General features: G+C 40.2%; 1 protein-coding gene across 7 annotated transcripts in view; it reads left to right on the top strand.

Annotated features, from left to right (window-relative positions):
• LOC121843527 (B-cell receptor CD22-like) overlaps positions 1-23,899 on the top strand; it is a 49,641-nt gene extending 25,742 nt beyond the window's left edge. Inside the window, exons 1-8 of one of the 7 annotated variants that reach the window (XM_042313160.1) lie at positions 916-961; positions 20,046-20,123; positions 20,362-20,706; positions 20,851-21,069; positions 21,197-21,526; positions 21,638-21,859; positions 23,167-23,511; positions 23,622-23,899. In XM_042313160.1, the coding sequence (XP_042169094.1) occupies positions 20,069-20,123; positions 20,362-20,706; positions 20,851-21,069; positions 21,197-21,526; positions 21,638-21,859; positions 23,167-23,511; positions 23,622-23,884 (1,779 nt within the window). In that variant the 5' untranslated portion in view covers positions 916-961; positions 20,046-20,068 and the 3' untranslated portion in view covers positions 23,885-23,899. Of the gene's footprint in view, positions 1-915; positions 962-3,184; positions 3,248-3,521; positions 3,858-4,014; positions 4,228-4,828; positions 5,156-5,496; positions 5,752-5,959; positions 6,224-6,465; positions 6,576-18,463; positions 19,028-20,045; positions 20,124-20,361; positions 20,707-20,850; positions 21,070-21,196; positions 21,527-21,637; positions 21,860-23,166; positions 23,512-23,621 lie in introns of those variants that run through there. The other 6 variants (XM_042313162.1, XM_042313159.1, XM_042313158.1 and 3 more) reach the window with 6 other exon arrangements.
• The last annotated feature ends 757 nt before the right edge of the window (positions 23,900-24,656 follow it).

Genomic DNA, 24,656 nt, shown 5'->3' with positions numbered 1-24,656 from the left:
ATGGAACATTCTGGAATGTTCTGTCATTGATAATAATACATCTCACAGTTAACAAATTCAGACCCAGCAGTGAGGTTATTGATGGTTTAAAGGCTTTTGTTCTTCGAAGAATAACAGTCCACCATTTTGTCCAACTAGTAGATAGAGAATATAATACATCATTGTTTAGTGAGAATAAAATACATCATTATTTAGTGAGAATGGGATGTCATATAGAATGAGTGCTATGGTCTCCAACATGGCGTGGCTCTTGACCCCCTAACTGTTCACTGACCTTCCAAGGTAGGTGTCTCTCTTTGGGGACATAGAGGGTTAGAAGGGAGAATGGAGATCCCATGGAGAGGTACCTTTTAAACATATTCCACAGTTATTATAATATTGTATGACATAATGGCTGTCTAGCATGTAAATGTGGCCGCGTTCGACATTCCAGCCGACTTTAAAGGCGAGTCCAGACTGACTGACCTACGAGTAATCTAAGGTAATTATTTTTGCAAGCCGATTTGTAGATCAGTCAGTCAGTCAGAATGTACCCGTCACACGTCACAGTTTTGATGCTCTTGAACACAGCGTTGTGTGAATGAGGAAGGAAGCTCTCTCTGAATCAGCATCTTGGTCCCTGACATAGAGTTGGATAGAGGGCAAGGCTTTGCATCTTTTCATGATGGGTTCTGTGACAATATCGGCAGCTCAACTGACGGCTCTCTCTATTTTAAAGTAGTACATTTCTTCTTCTTCAACCTCCATGATTTTAATGACAGTCGATAAACACACTGAAAGGATGCAAACAATGTTATGCCCATGCTTAAACAGCCTTTGCAGCTAGTGTGCCTTTTATCCAACTCTATGGTCTTTCACAACTTCAAAGTTGTGTCAACCACAGACCTCATACCTCACAGTCAGTGTCTGTTTCCTCAGACTGACAGATAGTTCATTACAACACCTCTCTCCCCTTCACTCTGTAAGTATGCTTGACAATATCTTAAAATATGTATAATTTATTATTTGTCTATAGCCATGAACCATAATCCTCTGTTATGGGCATGACTTTTGCATGTTATTGTGAGGGTTCTGAGAGTAGTAGACTGTGGTGGAGAGGTTTGCATGTTCTTGTGAGGGTTCTGAGAGTAGTAGACTGTGGTGGAGAGGTTTGCATGTTCTTGTGAGGGTTCTGAGAGTAGTAGACTGTGGTGGAGAGGTTTGCATGTTCTTGTGAGGGTTCTGAGAGTAGTAGACTGTGGTGGAGAGGTTTGCATGTTCTTGTGAGGGTTCTGAGAGCAGTAGACTGTGGTGGAGAGGTTTGCATGTTCTTGTGAGGGTTCTGAGAGCAGTAGACTGTGGTGGAGAGGTTTGCATGTTATTGTGAGGGTTCTGAGAGTAGTAGACTGTGGTGGAGAGGTTTGCATGTTCTTGTGAGGGTTCTGAGAGGAGTAGACTGTGGTGGAGAGGTTTGCATGTTATTTTAAGGGCTCAGACAGCGGTAGATTATAGTGGATACTTTTTTTGAACATTTGATTGAGAGATATATCCTGTACATGTTGCTTATTCAGTAATATTTTTGCCTGCAAAATGTGAGCCTAATAAGGTAAGATTCTCACATACACGTGTCGGTTTGAGAAGAGTACATTATAGTGGGGACTTTTTGAAAATGACCTAAAGTAAGAGTGACGGTAAGAGTAAGAGTGATTGAGTGAATGTTTCGTAAAAGGTTTAGGAGTAGTATTAACATGAGACACAGTGATGGTGGGTTGTGTGTAGGAGTAGTATTAACATGAGACACAGTGATGGTGGGTTGTGTAGGAGTAGTATTAACATGAGACACAGTGATGGTGGGTTGTGTGTAGGAGTAGTATTAACATGAGACACAGTGACGGTGGGTTGTGTTTAGGAGTAGTATTAACATGAGACACAGTGATGGTGGGTTGTGTGTAGGAGTAGTATTAACATGAGACACAGTGATGGTGGGTTGTGTTTAGGAGTAGTATTAACATGAGACACAGTGATGGTGGGTTGTGTTTAGGAGTAGTATTAACATGAGACACAGTGATGGTGGGTTGTGTTTAGGAGTAGTATTAACATGAGACACAGTGATGGTGGGTTGTGTTTAGGAGTAGTATTAACATGAGACACAGTGATGGTGGGTTGTGTTTAGGAGTAGTATTAACATGAGACACAGTGATGGTGGGTTGTGTGTAGGAGTAGTATTAACATGAGACACAGTGATGGTGGGTTGTGTTTAGGAGTAGTATTAACATGAGACACAGTGATGGTGGGTTGTGTTTAGGAGTAGTATTAACATGAGACACAGTGATGGTGGGTTGTGTTTAGGAGTAGTATTAACATGAGACACAGTGATGGTGGGTTGTGTTTAGGAGTAGTATTAACATGAGACAGTGATGGTGGGTTGTGTTTAGGAGTAGTATTAACATGAGACAGTGATGGTGGGTTGTGTTTAGGAGTAGTATTAACATGAGACACAGTGATGGTGGGTTGTGTTTAGGAGTAGTATTAACTTGAGACACAGTGATGGTGGGTTGTGTTTAGGAGTAGTATGAACATGAGACACAGTGATGGTGGGTTGTGTTTAGGAGTAGTATTAACATGAGACACAGTGATGGTGGGTTGTGTAGGAGTAGTATTAACATGAGACACAGTGATGGTGGGTTGTGTTTAGGAGTAGTATTAACATGAGACACAGTGATGGTGGGTTGTGTGTAGGAGTAGTATTAACATGAGACACAGTATTGGTGGGTTGTGGTTTTGTTGGTTTAGTTGCACACACTGACTGTCAATTTCCTGTTCTGCTTTCCTGTCTGTCCTCTCACAGGCCTCCTGAATCATTTCAGAAATCTGTATATGCCCATTACACTATTCAGAATATGTTCCTCTGTAGCTCAGTTGGTAGAACATGGCACCTACAACGTTGTCAAGGAGTTGTCATTGAACCTGGTGGTCAGTCTTTATGCTGCTGTACAACTTGACGGAACGTAGAGGATTGAACATTTATCCTCCTGTATTTGGGGTTCTGAGAATAAAACAGCTTCAGGATAATCAATATAGAAATATGTGTTTGCAGTAATTACAGACCTGTTGTTGTTGTTAATGATGATGATGATGATTATGTAGTTATTCACCAGCTATAGAGTGAGTTGTTGTTTATGTTTCTAAGACTGCAGGGTGGGAGATGCAACAATGTCCTTGAGAACAGCAGGAAGTGCGTTGATGGTCTTTCTCTGGTCTGTAGCAGGTATGGTCCCTTTCATAACTGTTTTAGTTGCCCTGTGTTTCAATTTATAAACATGTCTAAAAGGTTAAGAGTCATAATGTTGTTCTGTTTGGCATCTACTTCACTTTATATATTGGTCTTCTACTCCTCATTGAGAGATGCTTATGTGTGGTTTCCATTCACATCCAACTCAGTAACTATGGCAACAAAGTTTAGACCAACAATACTGTTAGTGAGAGACATTTTTGCATTAATTTTAATTAAATACATGTTGTGTTGTGTGGCTGTGTTTCAGTGGTACTGGGTCAGGATGGATGGAGTGTGACTCACACCCCTCAGAGTATCTGTGCCTTGAAGGGGTCAACAGTGAAGCTGACCTGCTCTTTCAGATATCCCAGAGGTCATAAAGTCACATCAACCTTCTGGTTTACTAAAATTGAGACTGAAGATCTAGGTCAGGACCCAGAGTATGCAGGTCGTCTGGAGTATCATGGGGACAAGAAGAAAGACTGTACCCTGAAAATCACAGACCTGAGAGAGAGAGACTCAGCTACGTACAAGTTCAGACTACTAACAGATCAGGAAGGAGGGACATTTACTGGCAAACTTGGAGTGACGTTGTCTGTCACAGGTACAGTAAAAGTGTTTCATGTTCAATTACAATTAGTTCTGACAATTGTTGTGGTGTGTATGTACAATAGTCTGTATAACATAGGATTTCTTCCATCTTTGTATTAGAGTGATAAGTCAGTGATAAAGGGATTTACAGTGATATTGTTTTTCTCCAGGTCTTCAGGTGAAGGTGACTGGTGGACATCAGGATAAGACACTGACCTGTATCACCACCTGTACTCTGACTGACAACCCCACCTACATCTGGTACAAGAACGGACACAAAGTAAAGGAGGACACTTCCAGCTTGTACTCAGACTCCTTTAGTGATGCAGACAGCTACTCCTGTGCTGTAAAAGACCACGAGGATCTCCTCTCTCCTGCAGTGTGTAAGTGTGGACTTTTACATACAACATTTGTTTCAGGTTGCCAGACAATCATTATTGAATTTGCTGTGAATGTGACGTCCACTTCTGCTTTAGTTCCGTATGCTTTGCCACGCAGTGTTGAATGGACTTCAAGATATATAATCAAATTCATGAAAAAGAACTACTAAAGTTTAAAAACTACAAAGCTGATAGTCACTTCCTGGTTACTTTCACAGCATATGATTTAAACATTGTTGATTTAAAAAAAAAAAAAAATACTTGGAGGTGAGGTGCCCTGATTGGTGTCACTCGTTAGTCAGAATGTGTTACAACTGGGGGGTTTTATTTTGTTTGCCTCTTCTTGGGTAAATGTTGTGGTCGCTCATGTCTTTTGGTTCCAGTTGTTGCTGACAGTACATTTTCAATGGACTCCCCCATGAGTGTCTTTCAGAGCCCACTGGTCTCATTTTTGTCTTTGTCAGTGACTCTTTTATTAATTCCCACTTTTGTTTTGGTTACATTTTAGGTGTTCTTGCTGGGGAACATAACAGCATAAGTGTATACAGTAGATATTGTAATGAAAGATTTATATAAGGTGTTATATTGTCTTCTTGTCTTTCAGGTCAGAAGTGTTGGAGTGTGACTTACACCCATCAGAGTATCTGTACCTTGAAGGGGTCAACAGTGGACATATCCTGCTCTTACACATATCCCAGTTATCATGAGATCAAACAAGCTTTCTGGTTTACTAAATGGTCTGGTATGGAGCCTGAAGATCTGAGCTCAGTGCCAGGGTATGAGGGTCATATAGAGTACCTTGGGGATAAGGAGAGTGACTGTACCCTGAGAATCACAGACCTGAGATTGAGTGACTCTGCTGGGTACAGGTTCAGATTCATAACATCTGGAGAAAAGTTTCATGGCTCAACTGTCTCCCTGACTGTCACAGGTAATCTGTCACTCATCTCACATCTATGACACATATCTAGATAACTGTAATGTGAGTGTGGTATTGTATGTATGCTAATGCATACAACGTGTGTGCTTCAGTGTTTGCTGTGATTTTAGCTGTGCTTTTGTATGTATGCTAATCAGAATGTTGTGTTTTAATCTGATTAAATTGATTCTATTAAACCCAGGACTTCCTGGAAAACAGTGGAAAATATTACGGAGTTGACTGTCCTGACTAAATCATTCAAATTCATTAAATTAATGGCTGTAATTACCTTATTAAGGGCAGCTATACAGACACAAAGGAGGAGAATAATGATTTGGTTCCTTTTACTCTAGATGTTGTGTTGGAAATGGATCCTACATCTGTGTCAGAGAGGGAGAATGTCACACTGAGATGTAGAACCAACTGTACACTGGACCCCATCACAGTCTACAGTTGGTATAAGAATGGACAGTCTGTACCAAACAGCAACACCTCCTCTCCTGTCTATATCCTATTCTCAGTCAGCAGTGAGGATACAGGCAGATACTCCTGTTCTGTAGAAGGACATGAGGATCTCCCCTCTGCTGAAGAGACTCTCACTGTCAGATGTGAGTACATGGGGTTTAAATCTTTAGTGTGGTATATTAACATTGTAGTGACAGATATTGGCTCCACATGATACTTGAATTGATCATCTTCAATAAGAGGATGGAGCTAAAAGTCATTGTGTGGAAAAGTACGTTTGTCGAAAATGTATAGATTATGTTTAACTGACCTAATTAGTTCTCTTACTAAATCCACTATATTTTACATCAGATGGACCAAAGAACACCTCAGTGTCAGTCAGTCCCTCTGGTGAAATAGTGGAGGGCAGTTCAGTGACTCTGACCTGCAGCAGTGATGCCAACCCACCTGTGGACAAATACACCTGGTACAAGAAGAATGTAACCTCACCAAAAGCATCAGGACAGAGTTACAGCATCACTAACATCATCTCTGAGGACAGAGGAGAATATTACTGCGAGGCTGAGAATACAATATCATCTAATAACTCTACAACTCTGATGATCATTGTAGCAGGTAAAGTTACATCTTCAATACAAAACTTCATGTTTCAATCTAATCTCACTATACTTTGGATTATTACACCTTAGTTTATAACTATATTAGTATATTTATAACTACAACTATATATTTATAACTATAACTACATTGGGTTATAAGATTCCTTTAACAAGTATTGCATTAATGTCCTGTATTTAAGTTTATTTTTAGTTTATTATATGATGCCATGTACTCATATCATCTGTATTATATTATAGGGAAACAAACCTCAGTTCTGACTGCAGCTGTAGGAATCATAGTGGTTGTTCTGGTTGTCATCCTCTGTTTCTCTGGACTCATGTGGTTCAGGTGAAATGCATCTTTTTATGTTGTTCATTATTTAAATGTAGCCCTCTGATTTGTTGTTAACTTCATTAATTTATTAATTTATTTATTCATTAATAATGTGCAAAACAGAAAGAATGCCTCCAAACCCACCAACACAAGAGACACAGCAGATGATGGACAGGTGAGAAGAAGGTGACTGTGATGACTGTGTGTTGCTTTGTGGAACATTTACACTCCTCATGTTGTCTGTTCTCTCTCTCCATCAGGGAGACTCTAGTCCAGTGTACGACAACATCTCAGGCATGGCAATTAACTCTACCGCAGCACAGACAGCAGCCATAGATGACCAGGATGACATTCACTACTCCAGCGTCCACTTCTCTCACTCCAAAAACCAGGATGTGCCTCTGTACTCCACCATCCAGCTGCTTCAACCCCAGAAAGAGGATGAGGATGTCCAGTACGCTGCTGTGCAATTCAACCTCCCCAGTGCTGCCACCCAGTGAGCATATTCTGCATTAAGGTCATTCATATGCTGCAGTTTATTGTAGGAGATGTCATCAATAAGCAAAACAGTTGACCCTTAGTGACCACTCTGAAGCCAAACTATGAACCCAACAATGGACATCTCAGGACAATTACTATGACATGTCTATAATGAGGGAGTGATGTGATGATGGTTTTGAGGAACTGTTCTTCTGTTCCAAATGGCACCCTATTCCCTATTTAGTGCACTACTTCAAACTGAGCCCTATAGGGTGCCACCATTTGGGACGCTGTCTTTGTTTCATTGTTGTTTCTCTCTTCAGACCCGCAGCAGCACAAGCAGCTGAGGAGGACTCCTCTGTTCTCTACAGTACAGTCAATAAACCCTGAACCAAGAAGACCCCAACACAACAAACCCTGAACCAAGAAGACCTGAACACAACAAACTCAGAACCAAGAAGACCCCAACACAACAAACCCTGAACTAAGAAGACCCAAACACAACAAACCCAGAACCAAGAAGACCTGAACACAACAAACCCAGAACCAAGAAGACCTGAACACAACAAACCCAGAACCAAGAAGACCTGAACACAACAAACCCAGAACCAAGAAGACCTGAACACAACAAACCCAGAACCAAGAAGAACTGAACACAACAAACCCAGAACCAAGAAGACCTGAACACAACAAACCCAGAACCACAAAGACCTGAACAAAACAAACCCAGAACCAAGAAGACCTGAGCACAACAAACCCAGAACCAAGAAGACCCGAACACAACAAACCTAAAACCAAGAAGACCTGAACACAACAAACCCAGAACCAGAAGACCCGAACATAACAAACCCAGAACCAAGAAGACCTGAACACAGCAAACCCAGAAAGAAGAAGACCTGAACACAACAAACCCAGAAAGAAGAAGACCTGAACAGAACAAGTTTGACAAAAACCTTGTATATCTTGACCTGTATATTTAAACTAAGTGATATAATGCATGTGGAGGTGTGGAATATTGACCATTATAAACTGGGTGGTTTGAGCTGTGAATGCTGATTAGCTGACCGGCGTGGTATACCAGACCGTATACCATGGGTATTAACATTTGTATTTACTGGTCTAAGTACATTGCTAACCAGTTTAAAATAAGGCACCTCTGGGTTTGTGGTGCATCCAAGCACTCCACGTTGCATTGTGCATAAGAACAGCCCTTAGCGGTAGTATATTGGCCATATACCACACCTCCTCGAGCTTTATTGCTTAAGTTTATAATGGCAACAAGGCACTTCAGGGGTTTGTGGTATATGACCAACATACTGTTCCATGGCTTATTTTAAACTGGTTAATTAAAACCAGTTAAAGCTAGGCAGAATAGTGCCCCCTTTGGAGGAATTGCGTGCCCATAGTAAACAGAAAAAAAATCTGTCCAAAATTGCTAATATATGCATATAATAATTATTATTGAATAGAAAACACTCTAAAGCTTCTACAACCGTTCAAATTATGTCTGTATGTAAAGCAGAACTCACAGGGCAGCAATTCTTCCAAACTCTGTCAGCAGTAAAGTTGGGCCAACTTTGACGTCATCGCCCCCACCCTTCCCAACCAGCTACGGATCTGGGAATAGTTTCTATCTCTTCAGCGCGATGTCTCCTTTCAATGGGCCGTTTCATTGTGAAAATCGCACGCTCCCTCACCCTTTGGCAGGCTAAAACCTCCGGGTCGCGCGAAAATACACGTACTCTCATGCGCGCGTCGCGTCTGGAGCTCTCTTTGTTCCAAGATTCACCAAACGATGTCGGTTTGTCTGTTCGAGCTGAGAATTGTTTTGCACGTTTAGAATATCCTAAAGCTTGATTCTGCACTTAGTTTGACCAGTTTAGTCGACATATAATATGTAATTCTGAAGTTTTGATGCGCAACCCCTAGAATTTTGGCTGCATTTCAGCCGGAATTTGTCGCGTTTGATAACCCAAAGACACAGACTTGAAAGCCAAACGCAGTTTTTGGTAAGTATGACTTCTTCCACGACTTCTGATCGAAGAACATCAAAGGTAAGGGAATATTTATGTGGTAATTTTGTGTTTCTGTGGACTCCAACATAGCGGAGACATATTGCTAATCTATGAGCGCCGTCTCATATTATTGCCTAGTGAACGAATTTTGTAACGTTAAAAATAAATGTAACACAGCAGTTGCATTAAGAAGCAGTGTATCTTTCTAACTATATGTAGAACATGTATATTTAGTCAGTCAAGTTTATGATGTGTATTGCTTGTTATCTGACGTTATCTGGTGGAGTTATCATCATTTCTCCGGACATTTGAGTAGCATTTTTTGAACATGGCGTCATTGTAAACAGAGATTTATGGATATAAATTGCATATTATTGAAAAAAACATAAATGTACTGTGTAACATGTCCTATTACTGTCATCTGATGAAGATTTTCAAAAGGTTAGTGAATTATTTTTCTTTTAATCCTGCGTTTGTTGACTGCATCTTTTGTTCAAAATGGCTACTCAAATGAGCTGTGTCTTTGGTGGTGGTTTGACATAAATATGTGCTATGTTTTCGCCGTAAAACATTTTAGAAATCTGACTTGCTGGCTAGATGAACAAGGTGTTTATCTTTCATTTGAGGTATTGGACTTGTTAATGTGTGGAGGTTAAATATTTCTAAGAATATTTTTGCATTCTGTGCGCCACAGTTTCAGTTGAGGGGGGGGGGTGTACCCCTAGGGGGACGTGTACCCGTAACACGTTTTAACAACATAAATAGAACAGTAAACAAGCCTTTTTACGTCATACCCGTGGTATATTGTCTGATATACAGTATAGACTTCTGAAATGCTGTAATTGTATTTAGTAATATATGCCATCTAGTAGACACTTTTATCCATATTCACACTGTCATTACAGTCATGATTGAATACATTTTTCGTATGGGAAGTCCCAGCAGGAATGGAACCCATGCGCCATGCTGTACCAACTGAGCCACAGGATGACTCTATTCACACTTAGAGTATGAGTTCTGATCTCGGGTCAGTTATGACATTGAAACAATGATGAATAAGAAAAGGACCTTAACATTTTGAAAATATATTTTCAAGTTGAAAAATATTGTATTTCTGACCTAGTCAACCTTGAGTTCCAGTTATATGTTACAGTGTATTTGGAAAGTATTCATGCCCCTTGACTTTTTCCACATTTTGTGATGTTTCAAACTTATTCTCAAATTGAAATTGTTTTCTTTAATGATAAAGCAAAAAAGGGTTTTGGAAAATTTAGCAAATGTATAAATACAAAAACTGCAATATCACATTTACATAAGTATTCAGACTCTTTAATCAGTACTTTGTCGAAGCACCTTTGGCAGCGATTACAGCCTTGAGTCTTCTTGGGTATGATGCACAAGTTTGGCACACCAGTATTTGGGGAGTTTCTCGCATTCTTATCTGCAGATCCTCTCAAGCTTGGTAACGCTGGATGGGGAGCGTCTCTGCACATATATTTTCAGGTCTCTCCAGAGATGTTCGATCAGGTTCATGTCCGGGCTCTGTCTGGGCCACTCAAGGACATTCAGAGATTTCTCCTGCCACTCCTGCGTTGTCTTGGCTGTGTGCTTAGGGTCCTTGTCCTATTGGAAGGTTGAACCTTCACCCCAGTCTGAGGTCCTGAGCTTTCTGGAGCTGTTTTTTTATCAATGATCTCCGTTCATCTTCTCCGTTCATCATTCCCTCGATCCTGCCTAGTCTCCCAGTCCCTGCCGCTGAAAAACATCCCCACAGCATGATGCTGCCAATGCCATGCTTCACCTTTAGGATGGTGCCAGGTTTCCTCCAGACGTGATGCTTGGCATTCAGGCCAAAGAGTTCAATCTTGGTTTCATCAGACCAGATAATCTTGTTTCTCATGGTCTGAGAGTCTTTTGGTGCCTTTTGGCAAACTCCAAGCAGGCTTTCATGTGCCGTTTACTGAGGAGTGGCTTCAGTCTGGCCACTCTATCATAAATGCATGATTGGTGGAGTGCTGCAGAGATGGCTGTCCTTCTGGAAGGCTATCCCATCTCCAAAGAGGAACTCTGGAGCTTTGTCAGAGTGACCATCGGGTTCTTGGTCACCTCGCTGACCAAGGCTCTTCTCCCCCGATTGATCAGTTTGGCCAGACAGCCAGCAATAGGAGGAGTCTCGGTGGTTCCAAACTTCTTCTATTTAAGAATGATGGAGGCCACTGTGTTCTTGGTCCTTCAAAAATACAGAAACGTTTTGGTACCCTTCCCCAGATCTGTGCCTCAGCACAATTCTGTCTCTGAATCTAGAGACAATTCCTTCGACCTCATGATTTTTGCTCTGACATGCACTGTCAACTGTGGGACCGTATCGATAGGTGTGGGCCTTTCCAAATCATGTCCAATCAATTAAATTGACCACAGATGGACTCCAATCAAGTTTTAGAAGCATCTAAAGGATGATTAGTAGAAACTGGATGTAGCTGAGTTCAATTTTGAGTCTCAAAGCAAAAGGTCTGAATACTTATCTAAATAATATTTTTTTAAATAAATTTGCAGACCTTTCTAAAAACTTGTTTTTGTTTTGTCATTATGGGAATAGTGGTATAATTTTACATATCTATTTTAGAATAAGGGTGTAACGTAACAAAATTAGAAAAAGGTCAAGGGGTCTGAATACTTTCCCAATGCATTGTATATAATTATATATATATTTTATGTGATGTTTCTGAAACAATCATCAAACTTGGGAGACTTTTACCTCAACGTCCAGGAAAGAGTTCTGCTTGATGAACGTTTCTTAATGCTTTTAAGAATTTTTTTAAAGAATAAACTTCATTGTCATTGTTTTACCTTGTTATAACAATATCTTCAGTGGAGAGAAAGTGGAATGCTTTCATTTGGAGAGCAATAGTGGTTTATTCATCTTCATCATCTTCATCATCATGTCTGTACAAAATATATACAGACACTTTCAGAAGGAGCGATGTCCAGCTCCTAGACACACAACCAGTTACATTAAATATTATTAATTGTCATTTTTAAAACACACAGACACAATATGACATAACATGGATGTTTGGAGTGTGGAGGGTAATTCAGTCAGTGATGGCATTCCATTCCAGAACACTGAGAGATGGAACTTTCTGGAATGTTCGATGATTGATAATAATACATCTCACAGTTAATAGAATAACAGAAGCAGGTCCTTAAAGTAACTGTCCAATGAAACTCTCACTTTCACTCTCACTGATATTAAAACGTGTTATGGCTAGGCGTTCCCCTAGGGGAACTCCCTCCCATTCAGCTGAAAAGGTGGCGCGGGAAATTCGAAAATATTTTTTAGAAATATTTAACTTTCACACATTAACAAGTCCAATATAGCATATGAAAGATAAACATCTTGTTAATCTACCCATCATGTCCAATTTTTTAAATGTTTTACAGCGAAAACACAACATATATTTATGTTAGACCGTCACCAAATCAAAAATAAAACAAAGCCATTTTTGCAGCCAAAGATAGAGTCACAAAAGCAGAATTAGAGATAAAATGAATCACTAACCTTTGATAATCTTCATCAGATGACACTCATATAACATCATGTTACACAATACATTTATGTTTTGTTTGATAATATGCATATTTATATCCACAAATCTCGGTTTACATTGACGCCATGTTGAGAAATGCCTCCAAAAATAGTAATTATAGATAGCTTTGCCAGATAACAGAAATACTCATCATAAACTTTGACAAAAGATACATGTTTTACATATAATTAAAGATACACTGGTTCTTAATGCAACCGCTGTGTCAGATTTTAAAAACGTTACGAAAAAAGTCTACCATGCAATAAAATAGCGCTAAGACGTAAATATATTTCTCCGCCATGTTGCAGTCAACAGAAATACGAAATGACATCATAAATATTTCCTTACCTTTGATGATCTTTCATCAGAATGCAGTGCAAGGAGTCCTAGTTCCACAATAAATCGTTGTTTTGTTCCATAACGTCCATTACTAGTGTCCAATTAGCTGCATTTGCTACCACTTTCAGCTCACGTGCCCAAAAGCTGACGCTGGTCCAGGCGAACTCAGACGAAAACTTCAAAAATATATATTCCAGGTCGAATAAACTGGTCAATCTAAGTAGAGAATCAATCTTCAGGATGTTATTTTCATATATATCCAATAACGTTCCAACCGGAGCATTCGTTTTCATCTGCAGTGGAATGGAACGAAGATGATATCAACAGACAAATGCGCAACAGGGAAATTGCATTCTGCCAGGACAGTGACTCATTCCCCTCCCATTCGGTCAAAGTTCACACCAGAGGCTCCATTTCACGTTCTACTGAAGGAGAACATCTAGTGGAAGGCGTAGCAAGTGCTAACAGATCCATATCTTGTTTGGAAGTGAATAAGCGATGACTTCAAATTAGACCCGCCTTCAGAATTTCACTTCCTGTTTGGAAGATTGCCTGCCCTATGAGTTCTGTTATACTCACAGACATAATTCAAACAGTTTTAGAAACTTTGGAGTGTTTTCTATCCAATAGTAACTATATATATATATATATATATATATATGCATATATTAGCAATCTAGGACAGAGTAGGATGCAGTTCACTATGGGCACGCAATTCATCCAAAGTGAAAATACTGCCCCTAGTTTTAAAGTACATTTTTTTACACTATAAACTGTATGTATACACACATTAAAATATCCTGTTATCCATACATAGTCTAATGTAGCCTGTTATCCATATATAGTTTATTGTAGCCTGTTGTCAAAATATAGTCTAATGTAGCATGTTATTCATGTAGAGTAAAAAAAAAAAAGTTTTACTTTTACCCAGCAATTACAGTCTTGTCTCATCACTGCAACTCCCGTACGGACTCAGGAGAGGTGAAGGTCAAGAGCCACGCGTCCTCCGTAACACAACCCAACCAAGCCACACTGCCCACTGAACCTGGAAGCCAGCCACACCAGTGTGTCGGAGGAAACACCGTGTCACACACAGCCCGCCACAGGAGTCCTTAGAGCGTGATGGAACAAGGACATCCATGCCGACTAAACACTCCCCTAAACTGGAAGACGCTTGGCCAATTACCCGCCCCCACTGGGTCTCCCGGTCGCAGCCGGCTGCAACAGAGTCTGGACTCAAACCAGGATCTCTAGTGGCACAGCTAGTAACTGCAATTCAGTGCCTTAGACCACTGCGCCACTCGGGAGGCCCAGACCAAGTTTCTCCTGATGTGTTTAATGATGATTTACTTTGTATTGCTGTCAGACATTATTCCATATTTTATATTACATAATACCATATTGTTCAGTGTCATGATATTGCTTGTTTTATTCTTTTAGAAATCATTATTACATATTTAGATACATTAAAGATTTTTACCTTTACAGTTTTTACAGTGTGGTTCAGTGTCAATACAGGATAAATATCAGCATCATGTTGTAAATAATTGTTTAAAAATTGACAATAAATACATGAATGAACTATTAATACATTGATTCATGACTATTTCCAATTTGATGTTATTTCTGCCTATTGGACACATGATGGTGCCATTGAACCACATAGCCAATGAGTGGCTCGGCTGTAGGCTCGTCAGACCTGCTACATTACTGTCATTGATCAACACCCAGCACTGTTCAACACACACACACACACACACACACACACACACACACAGAGAGAGAGGCAGTGTTAAAATCATGTAAAAAGACAATCTGTCTGTATCCTCTCAGCATGTGGGGGAGCTGAGTGTACAAATTACTTAGTGTTTTATTATGTCAATCAGTTGTATTCATTCATAATAAAATACAGTTTTATCAAATCAGATGTAGTGTCATTATTAATGTAATGTCATTATTCAGAAAGGCTATGGATACTGGTGTTATAAAACCCAAATACAGTTTTACCAACATGTTTGGGGAATGAACAGCACCCCCACCAGAACTAGTGTTTCTCAAACCTCTCAGGAGGGACCCATCTATCAACTCTCCATATTGTAGCCACCAATGAAGAAATACAAGTAGCCTATGACATATCAGACAGACATTTCTTGTAAAGTCCCTCTCTCTCCTCATGAAGATGTTCACATATTTCTTAAAGCCCTTCACTGACGTGTTGGTTGCCAGGAAGCGTCATCATGAAGACAGGAAGCCATTTCTGCAGCACCTTTCAGCCCCTCAGTACATCTAGTTGCTGTCAACCACAGAACTCACACCATTCTGTTTCATTCTCTGTTTGGACAGTAAGCTCACCTCCCCTCTCTCTCACGCTGTAAGTACGCTTGATGATGTCTATCTTTTCATTATTACTTGTTTCTAGTCATCAAACTTCTGCCAGGCATGACAATTTCAGCTTCTGCCGGGCATAACAATGTTTTATACTGCTGGTTTTGTTTCTCTGTTAACCTAGACATACATAATGTAGACCTACATACAGTCTGTTTCTCTGTTAACATAGACATACATAATGGAGACCAACACACAGTCTGTTTCTCTGTTAACCTAGACATACATAATATAGACCTACATACAGTCTGTTTCTCTGTTAACCTAGACATACATAATGTAGACCTACATACAGTTTGTTTGTCTGTTAGCCTAGACATGCATAATGTAGACCTACATACAGTTTGTTTGTCTGTTAGCCTAGACATGCATAATGTAGACCTACATACAGTTTGTTTGTCTGTTAACCTAGACATACATAATGTAGACCTACGTACAGTTTGTTTGTCTGTTAGCCTAGACATACATAATGTAGACCAACATACAGTCTGTTTCTCTGTTAACATAGACATACATAATGTAGACCTACATACAGTTTGTTTGTCTGTTAGCCTAGACATACACAATGTAGACCAACATACAGTTTGTTTTTCTGTTAACATAGACATACATAATGTAGACCTACATACAGTTTGTTTGTCTGTTAGCCTAGACATGCATAATGTAGACCTACATACAGTTTGTTTGTCTGTTAGCCTAGACATACATAATGTAGACCTACATACAGTTTGTTTGTCTGTTAGCCTAGACATACATAATGTAGACCTACATACAGTTTGTTTGTCTGTTAGCCTAGACATACATAATGTAGACCTACATACAGTTTGTTTCTCTGTTAGCCTAGACATACATAATGTAGACCTACATACAGTTTGTTTGTCTGTTAGCCTAGACATGTGTAATGTAGACCTACATACAGTTTGTTTGTCTGTTAGCCTAGACATACATAATGTAGACCTACATACAGTTTGTTTGTCTGTTAGCCTAGACATGTGTAATGTAGACCTACATACAGTTTGTTTGTCTGTTAGCCTAGACATGCATAATGTAGACCTACATACAGTTTGTTTGTCTGTTAGCCTAGACATGCATAATGTAGACCTACATACAGTTTGTTTGTCTGTTAACCTAGACATACATAATGTAGACCTACATACAGTTTGTTTGTCTGCTAGCCTAGACATACATAATGTAGACCTACATACAGTTTGTTTGTCTGTTAGCCTAGACATACATAATGTAGACCAACATACAGTTTGTTTCTCTGTTAGCCTAGACATGCATAATGTAGACCTACATACAGTTTGTTTGTCTGTTAGCCTAGACATGTGTAATGTAGACCTACATACAGTTTGTTTGCCTGTTAACCTCGACAGACATAATGTAGAAAATGTGAGTATGAATTATGCTTTGCAGGTGAATCTATGCGTAAGATATCTGGATGGTGTTTCATGAATTTTTGGTTAATATTTTACATGCATTTTAAGTGCAGAAAAACACTATAATATGTGACAGCACGGGCAGCGCGTCTTCGGTGAGTTTAATGACGTGGTTACAAATATAAGACTTGTACATGCTATTTTGAGAGACTTTTTTGTTTAGAGTGAAAGTAAGAGTGATTGAGTGGATACTTTGTAAGAGCTTTAGGAGTAGTATGAACATGAGACAGTGATGGTGGGTTGTGTTTAGGAGTAGTATTAACATGAGACACAGTGATGGTGGGTTGTGTTTAGGAGTAGTATTAACATGAGACACAGTGATGGTGGGTTGTGTTTAGGAGTAGTATTAACATGAGACACAGTGATGGTGGGTTGTGTTTAGGAGTAGTATTAACATGAGACACAGTGATGGTGGGTTGTGTGTAGGAGTAGTATTAACATTAGACACAGTGATGGTGAGTTGTGTGTAGGAGTAGTATTAACACGAGACACAGTGATGGTGGGTTGTGTTTAGGAGTAGTATTAACATGAGACACTGTGATGGTGGGTTGTGTTTAGGAGTAGTATTAACATGAGACACTGTGATGGTGGGTTGTGTTTAGGAGTAGTATTAACATGAGACACAGTGATGGTGGGTTGTGTTTAGGAGTAGTATTAACATGAGACAGTGATGGTGGGTTGTGTTTAGGAGTAGTATTAACATGAGACACAGTGATGGTGGGTTGTGTTTAGGAGTAGTATTAACATGAGACACAGTGATGGTGGTTGTGTATAGGAGTAGTATTAACATGAGACACAGTGATGGTGGGTTGTGTTTAGGAGTAGTATTAACATGAGACACAGTGATGGTGGTTGTGTATAGGAGTAGTATTAACATGAGACACAGTGATGGTGGTTGTGTTTAGGAGTAGTATTAACACGAGACACAGTGATGGTGGGTTGTGTTTAGGAGTAGTATTAACATGAGACACTGTGATGGTGGGTTGTGTTTAGGAGTAGTATTGGGTTGTGTTTAGGAGTAGTATTAACATGAGACACTGTGAGGACACTGTGATGGTGGGTTGTGTTTAGGAGTAGTATTAACATGAGACACTGTGATGGTGGGTTGTGTTTAGGAGTAGTATTAACATGAGACACTGTGATGGTGGGTTGTGTTTAGTTGAGACAGTGATGTTTAACATGAGACACAGTGATGTGTCACTTTAGGAGTAGTTCATGAGACAGTGATGGTCCTTGTGTTTAGTCCTCTCATGAATCATATCAGAAATCATAGATGCACATTACACTATTCAGAATATGTTCCTCTGTGGCTCAGTGGTAGAACATGGCACCTGCAACGTTATGGGTTTGTTCCCAGGACCACCCATAGGTCAAATATATGCACAAAAACTGTACATTGCTTGTTGATAACTAAATGGCAATATTTATGGACAGCAGACTACAATAGACCACACAGTCAGTACAGCAGGCTGTGGTGATGTTTATTGGATTATCTCCTAGATACAGCTTCTACCAGTACTGTACAACAGAGGAGGCTGGTATAGGAGGATGGGCTCATTATAATGGCTGGAATGACAGGAACATCATTCAATTTATTCCTATTACTTCCCAAATGAATGAGGACACCATGAGGACTGGGGGCTGCAGTAATGTAGCGTGCCAGTAGGTGGGGCTCTAGTCTAGAACACTGAACCTTCAGTACCACTTTGATGCAGCTGATGAGGAGTGATGGTCATGGGTGTTTAAATTGAATGGGTTCTAATTGAATAACATCATGGAACTTTGACCTGTATATACAGAACTCAGAAGGGCAAGGTAGGTCATTAAAATGTTAATGTTATAAATAGTTTAGTCAACACATTGTTTACATGGTTCGGTATGTAGTATAAAAGACCACAGTGAAAATTGACACATTTTTTAAATTAAATAAATATATGCCCAGACTTGTCTTTTACACAATTTCTGTTCTATTACAGTAACAGCCCTTTTCTGGCGTGTTGGTCTGGTTGTCGTGGATGTTAATGTCTTTACTAAACAGGAAGGACAGTTCTGCATCCACTACTTGTGTTCTGACTGCTTTTATAATGTGTCAACACTTACTTCTTGTTTTCACTCACTACCAGACAGTTGACTCACTGTACAAGACCTCTCCTCTTCACTTCACTCTGGAACTACTCTTGACAATATCTTGAAATATAGTTTTTGGTTATTTGTTTTTAGTCATAAGTCAAAAACTTGAGGGTAATGTATAATTTGTGTGTGTGTGTGTGTGTGTGTGTGTGTGTGTGTGAGAGAGAGAGAGAGAAAGAGAGTGTGTGTGAGAGAGAGTGAAAGTCACTGGCTGTTTAGCCTCACAGCTTGAGGATAGGTGCTGTCATTGAACCTGGTGGTCATTCTTTAGTCACTGGCTGTTTAGCCTCACAGCTTGGGGATAGGTGCTGTCATTGAACCTGGTGGTCAGTCTTTAGTCACTGGCTGTTTAGCCTCACAGCTTGAGGATAGGTGCTGTCATTGAACCTGGTGGTCAGTCTTTAGTCACTGGCTGTTTAGCCTCACAGCTTGGGGATAGGTGCTGTCATTGAACCTGGTGGTCATTCTTTAGTCACTGGCTGTTTAGCCTCACAGCTTGAGGATAGGTGCTGTCATTGAACCTGGTGGTCAGTCTTTAGTCACTGGCTGTTTAGCCTCACAGCTTGGGGATAGGTGCTGTCATTGAACCTGGTGGTCAGTCTTTAGTCACTGGCTGTTTAGCCTCACAGCTTGGGGATAGGTGCTGTCATTGAACCTGGTGGTCAGTCTTTAGGCTGCTGTACAGCTTGATGGACTGTAGAGGATTGAACATTTATCCTCCTATATTTGGGGTTCTGAGAATAAAACAGCTTGAGAACAATCAATATAGAAATATGTGTTTACAGTTCTACACATCTGGTCAATAAGTGGTTGTTGTTTATGTTGTTTACAATGATGATGATGACTCCTGTATATATTAGGAATTTATTTTTGCATCATGTCAGTTTAAGTAGACAGACGTAGACAAACATGCAACACATCACACACATTACATACATACATAGTGCAGTAGACTTACAGACAGACAGTATTCACATAGACAACCATATAGCACAATACAACACAATACAATATGAGCCTGGTTCATTTTCAGTAATGAGGCCCTGTACCCCATTTACAGTTTCTACTTCAATGTATCAGGTGGAGTTATTCACCAGCTATAGAGTGAGTTGTTGTTTATGTTTCTAAGACTGCAGGGTGGGAGATGCAACAATGGCCTTGAGAACAGCAGGAAGTGTGTTGGTGGTCTTTCTCTGGTCTGTGACAGGTATGGTCTCATTCATAACTTATATGTTTGTCAATCTACAGACATTTGTATTACATTTGCTTGTGTTCTGTTAGGCATCTCCACTTCACTTTAATTAGTTATGTTTCACACCTCACTGAGTGATGATTATCTGTGGTTTCCAATGTGGCAACAAAGTGTGGACAAACCCTAAACAAACTGTGAGCCAAAATACCTTGTTCTAATTCTGATACCATTGTGATGTCTAACTGTGTTTCAGTGGTACTGGGTCAGGATGGCTGGAGTGTTACATACACCACTCAGAGTATCTGTACCTTGAAGGGGTCAACAGTGGATCTGTTCTGCTCTTACACATATCCCAGAGGTAAAGTCACAACAACCTTCTGGTTCACTGAATGGGGGACTGGTGTAGAACCTGAAGATCTAGTTCAGAACCCAGAGTATGCAGGTCGTCTGGAGTATCATGGAGATAAGAAGAAAGACTGTACCCTGAAAATCACAGACCTGAGAGAGAGAGACTCAGCTACGTACAAGTTCAGATTATTAACAGATCAGGAAGGAGGGAAATATTCTGGAAGTCCTGGAGTCACTCTGTCTGTCACAGGTACAGTTACATTCAATATAGTTAAACTGTTGAATTCCATTTAGTTCAGGATAAATGTCTTGGTTTGTATTTATCTCTGTATCTTTGTATTAGAGTGATAAGTCAGTGATAAAGGGATTTACAGTGATATTGTTTTTTCTCCAGGTCTTCAGGTGAAGGTGACTGGTGGACATCAGTATAAGACACTGACCTGTATCACCACCTGTACTCTGACTGACAACCCCACCTACATCTGGTACAAGAACGGACAACATCTAGATGAGAGCACCTCCCCCCAGTACAAATACTCAGTCTCCAATGACTATGATGCCAGTTATTCCTGTGCTGTAAAAGGCCATGAGGACCTCCACTCTCCTGCAGTGTGTGAGTGTTCATTTAATACATTATACTGTGTGTTGGTTTCACTATGAGAACTTGAGAACTTTGAGCATTTCTAGAAAGAACTGAGAACACAATCCAGTTGACCTCTTGTTATGTCACTGTGTTTCAGGTGTTCAGGGTCAGAGCTGCAACAGAGTGACTTACACCAAGAGGAGAATCTGTGTCTTGAAGGGGTCAACAGTGGACATATCCTGTACTGTTGGTTATTATTCCACCACATCATCATTCTGGTTTAGAAGTGATAAGTCGACCCCTGAAGACCTAACCACTGACCCAGGGTATGCAGGTCGTGTGGAGTACACTGGAACATACAGAGGTCCCTTCACCCTGAGAATCACAGATCTGAAAGAGGAGGACTCAGCTGAGTATCGCTTCACTTTTAAAACAGACAACTTTGACTGGGGTCATAGTTTCCCAGGAACAACTCTGTCTGTCACAGGTAATACTACACTGTATGATACAACTGTAAATCATAATGAATTACAGGAGAAAATATATTAACCATCCTGTTAACACAGAGGTGTATGTGGTTTTATACATATTGTTTCAGGTCTGCAGGTGAAGGTGACTCCTGCTGCAGAGGGACAGAAGACACTGACCTGTATCACCACCTGTACTCTGACTGACAACCCCACCTACATCTGGTACAAGAACGGACAACGTCTAGATGAGAGCACCTCCCCCCAGTACAAAGACCCAGTCTCCAGTGACTATGTAGACAGTTACTCCTGTGCTGTAAAAGGCCATGAGGATCTCCTCTCTCCTGCAGTTTGTGAGTGTTTATTTATTAATAAGGGACAGAATGAAATTTACTGAGGGACGGGACAGGACTGGTCTTCAAAGTTTAAAATATTTTCACATGACCCTCCCCTTGTACTGTAAAATAAATTGAACACCCTCCCCCTCATAGAATTAACTCAAAATAATGTTTACGACCACAAATAAGAATAACTGTAGAGACCTGCATTTATAAACGTGAATACCGACATTGCCACTTCAGCCTGCTTTTGAGGCCTGATCGATGCCACGCAGGGCTACGGGCCAGAAGGTTGAGGGTTCCCGACCACCACAGACAAGCTCACCCTGCCTGCCTGTTCCATTACACTGTGATCATATACAAAATATATGCAACACATTTTCCACCAACAGGTTTCTGTGCCAATGCAGCACACAACCAATAAACAAAGCATACCGACTTCAGGCACTTCAATGTCATGGTTTGTGTTTTCAACACCACAATAAATAGACAATATAAATCTGGACAAACAGAGAATACATCCCTCCCTACCTTGTAGTCTTACCCAGTATTGAAGGCCTGACAATCTCTGAATGTCATTCAACTTGTTGGTGTTTTGTAACAAATGTCTCTTTCCGTTCATCAAATGGCTGCTGCTCAGTTTGGATTGATTGACTGATTGATTTTATTTGTCAGTTAAAAGAATACATATATAAACAATATTATTTTAAGTGAACAGGATTGTTGTTTTAAAGGATTGCACAATAAAGTTGGGGACTTATATCCATTGTGGTCCCTATGTTTTACATAAATACATATACAATTATATTGAACAAAAATATAAAGGCAACGTGCAACAATTTCAACCATATTACTGAGTTACAGTTCATATAAGGTCATCAGTCAGTTGAAATACTGTATATTCATTAGGTCCTAATCTATGGATTTCACATGACTGGGCAGGGTCACAACCATAGGTGGGCTTGGGAGGGCATAGGCCCACCCACTGGGGAGCCAGGCCCAGCCAATCAGACTGAGGTTTTCCCAACAAAAGGGCTTTATCACAGACAGAATTACTCCTCAGTTTCATCAGCTGTCTGGGTGGCTGTTCTCAGATGATTCCGCAGGTGAAGAAGCCGGATGTGGAAATCCTGGGCTGAATGTAAAAAAACACACAATCCTCCCCAAAACATGAAATAAATAGATCCCTAATACATCACTGTAAAACTGTATACAATGTATATCTGTGTTGGTTTCATTTTATAATATGAGAACTGTTAGCATTTCTAGATAGAACTGAGAATACAATCTAGTTGACCTCTTGTTATGTCACTGTGTTTCAGGTGTTCAGGGTCAGATCTGCAACAGAGTGACTTACACCAAGAGGAGAATCTGTGTCTTGAAGGGGTCAACAGTGGACATATTCTGTACTTATGTTGGTTATTATTCCACCACATCATCATTCTGGTTTAGAAGTGATAAGTCGACCCCTGAAGACCTAACCACTGACCCAGGGTATGTAGGTCGTGTGGAGTACACTGACAAAGAGACATGGAGATATGAAGGTCCCTGCACCCTGAGAATCACAGATCTGAGAGAGGAGGACTCAGCTGAGTATCGCTTCACTTTTAAAGCAAACAACTTTGAATGGGGTCATAGTTTACCAGGAACAACTCTGTCTGTCACAGGTAATACTACACTGTATGATACAACTGTAAATCATATTGAATTACAGGATAAATATATGAACCATCCTGTTAACACAGAGGTGTATGTGGTTTTATACATATTGTTTCAGGTCTGCAGGTGAAGGTGACTCCTGCTGCAGAGGGACAGAAGACACTGACCTGTATCACCACCTGTACTCTGACTGACAACCCCACCTACATCTGGTACAAGAACGGACAACGTCTAGATGAGCCCACTTCCCAACAATACTCTAGTAATATCCTAGTAGTGTTGGGTCATTCTGTGGACAGTTACTCCTGTGCTGTAGAACACCATGAGGACCTCCACTCTCCTGCAGTGTGTGAGTATGAATTAAACTACTATTCTACTTAGAAAGTATCAATCATTTAAGGTCAATAAGAAGGGTATTACTGCTTTATCTATCAATATTCATTACATCATTACATAGAAATTATAGACAATGTCATATATGTATGCATGTCTATAGTAGTGTAGTGTCTTAACACTTAGTACTTATTTATGTAATAAGAAAGACTCTGAATACAAGCAATGGAACTGGAGCTTCACATTTACTCAAACGAGTTAGTACCAGAATAACATAGAACAACTCTGCGCATGACCAAGGGTGCTCCCGCCTTAAAGGGGACATCAGTAATTAACAGAACATAACATTCCTTCTCTTATACAATCAGAGTTACTTTTACCAAACCACAACTTAAACATTTCCCAGAACTTGTTGTAGTTATTTTGCATCTTTTAATTTGAACTTGAACAGTTAGTTTTTGTTTGTTTGTTTATAAGTCTAGTCTGTCTGGTGGACGGTGCCTTCGTTCTGGGTAGGGCCTCGGATTGTCTGGAGGCTCCTGAACATCCTCAGTGTGTGTCTGGTGGACGGTGCCTTCGTTCTGGGTAGCGCCTCGGATTGTCTGGAGGCTCCTGAACATCCTCAGTGTGTGCTTGTTCCATTATAGCTCCTGCTATAGCAGCACCTTCATCAACACGTTCCCTTCTTTCAGCCTGGGGTCTCTTTACTGCCCCACCGTCCTCTACAGTTCCCTGTGTGTCACTCTCAGGATCTCTCTGTGCCTGTTCTCTCTACTGCCCCACCGTCCTCTACAGTTCCCTGTGTGTCACTCTCAGGATC

The sequence above is a fragment of the Oncorhynchus tshawytscha genome, unplaced genomic scaffold (genome assembly GCF_018296145.1).
Source record: "Oncorhynchus tshawytscha isolate Ot180627B unplaced genomic scaffold, Otsh_v2.0 Un_contig_7296_pilon_pilon, whole genome shotgun sequence".
In the NCBI taxonomy this organism is placed as follows: domain Eukaryota; kingdom Metazoa; phylum Chordata; class Actinopteri; order Salmoniformes; family Salmonidae; genus Oncorhynchus; species Oncorhynchus tshawytscha.
This window is presented reverse-complemented; position numbering and strand designations above follow the sequence as displayed.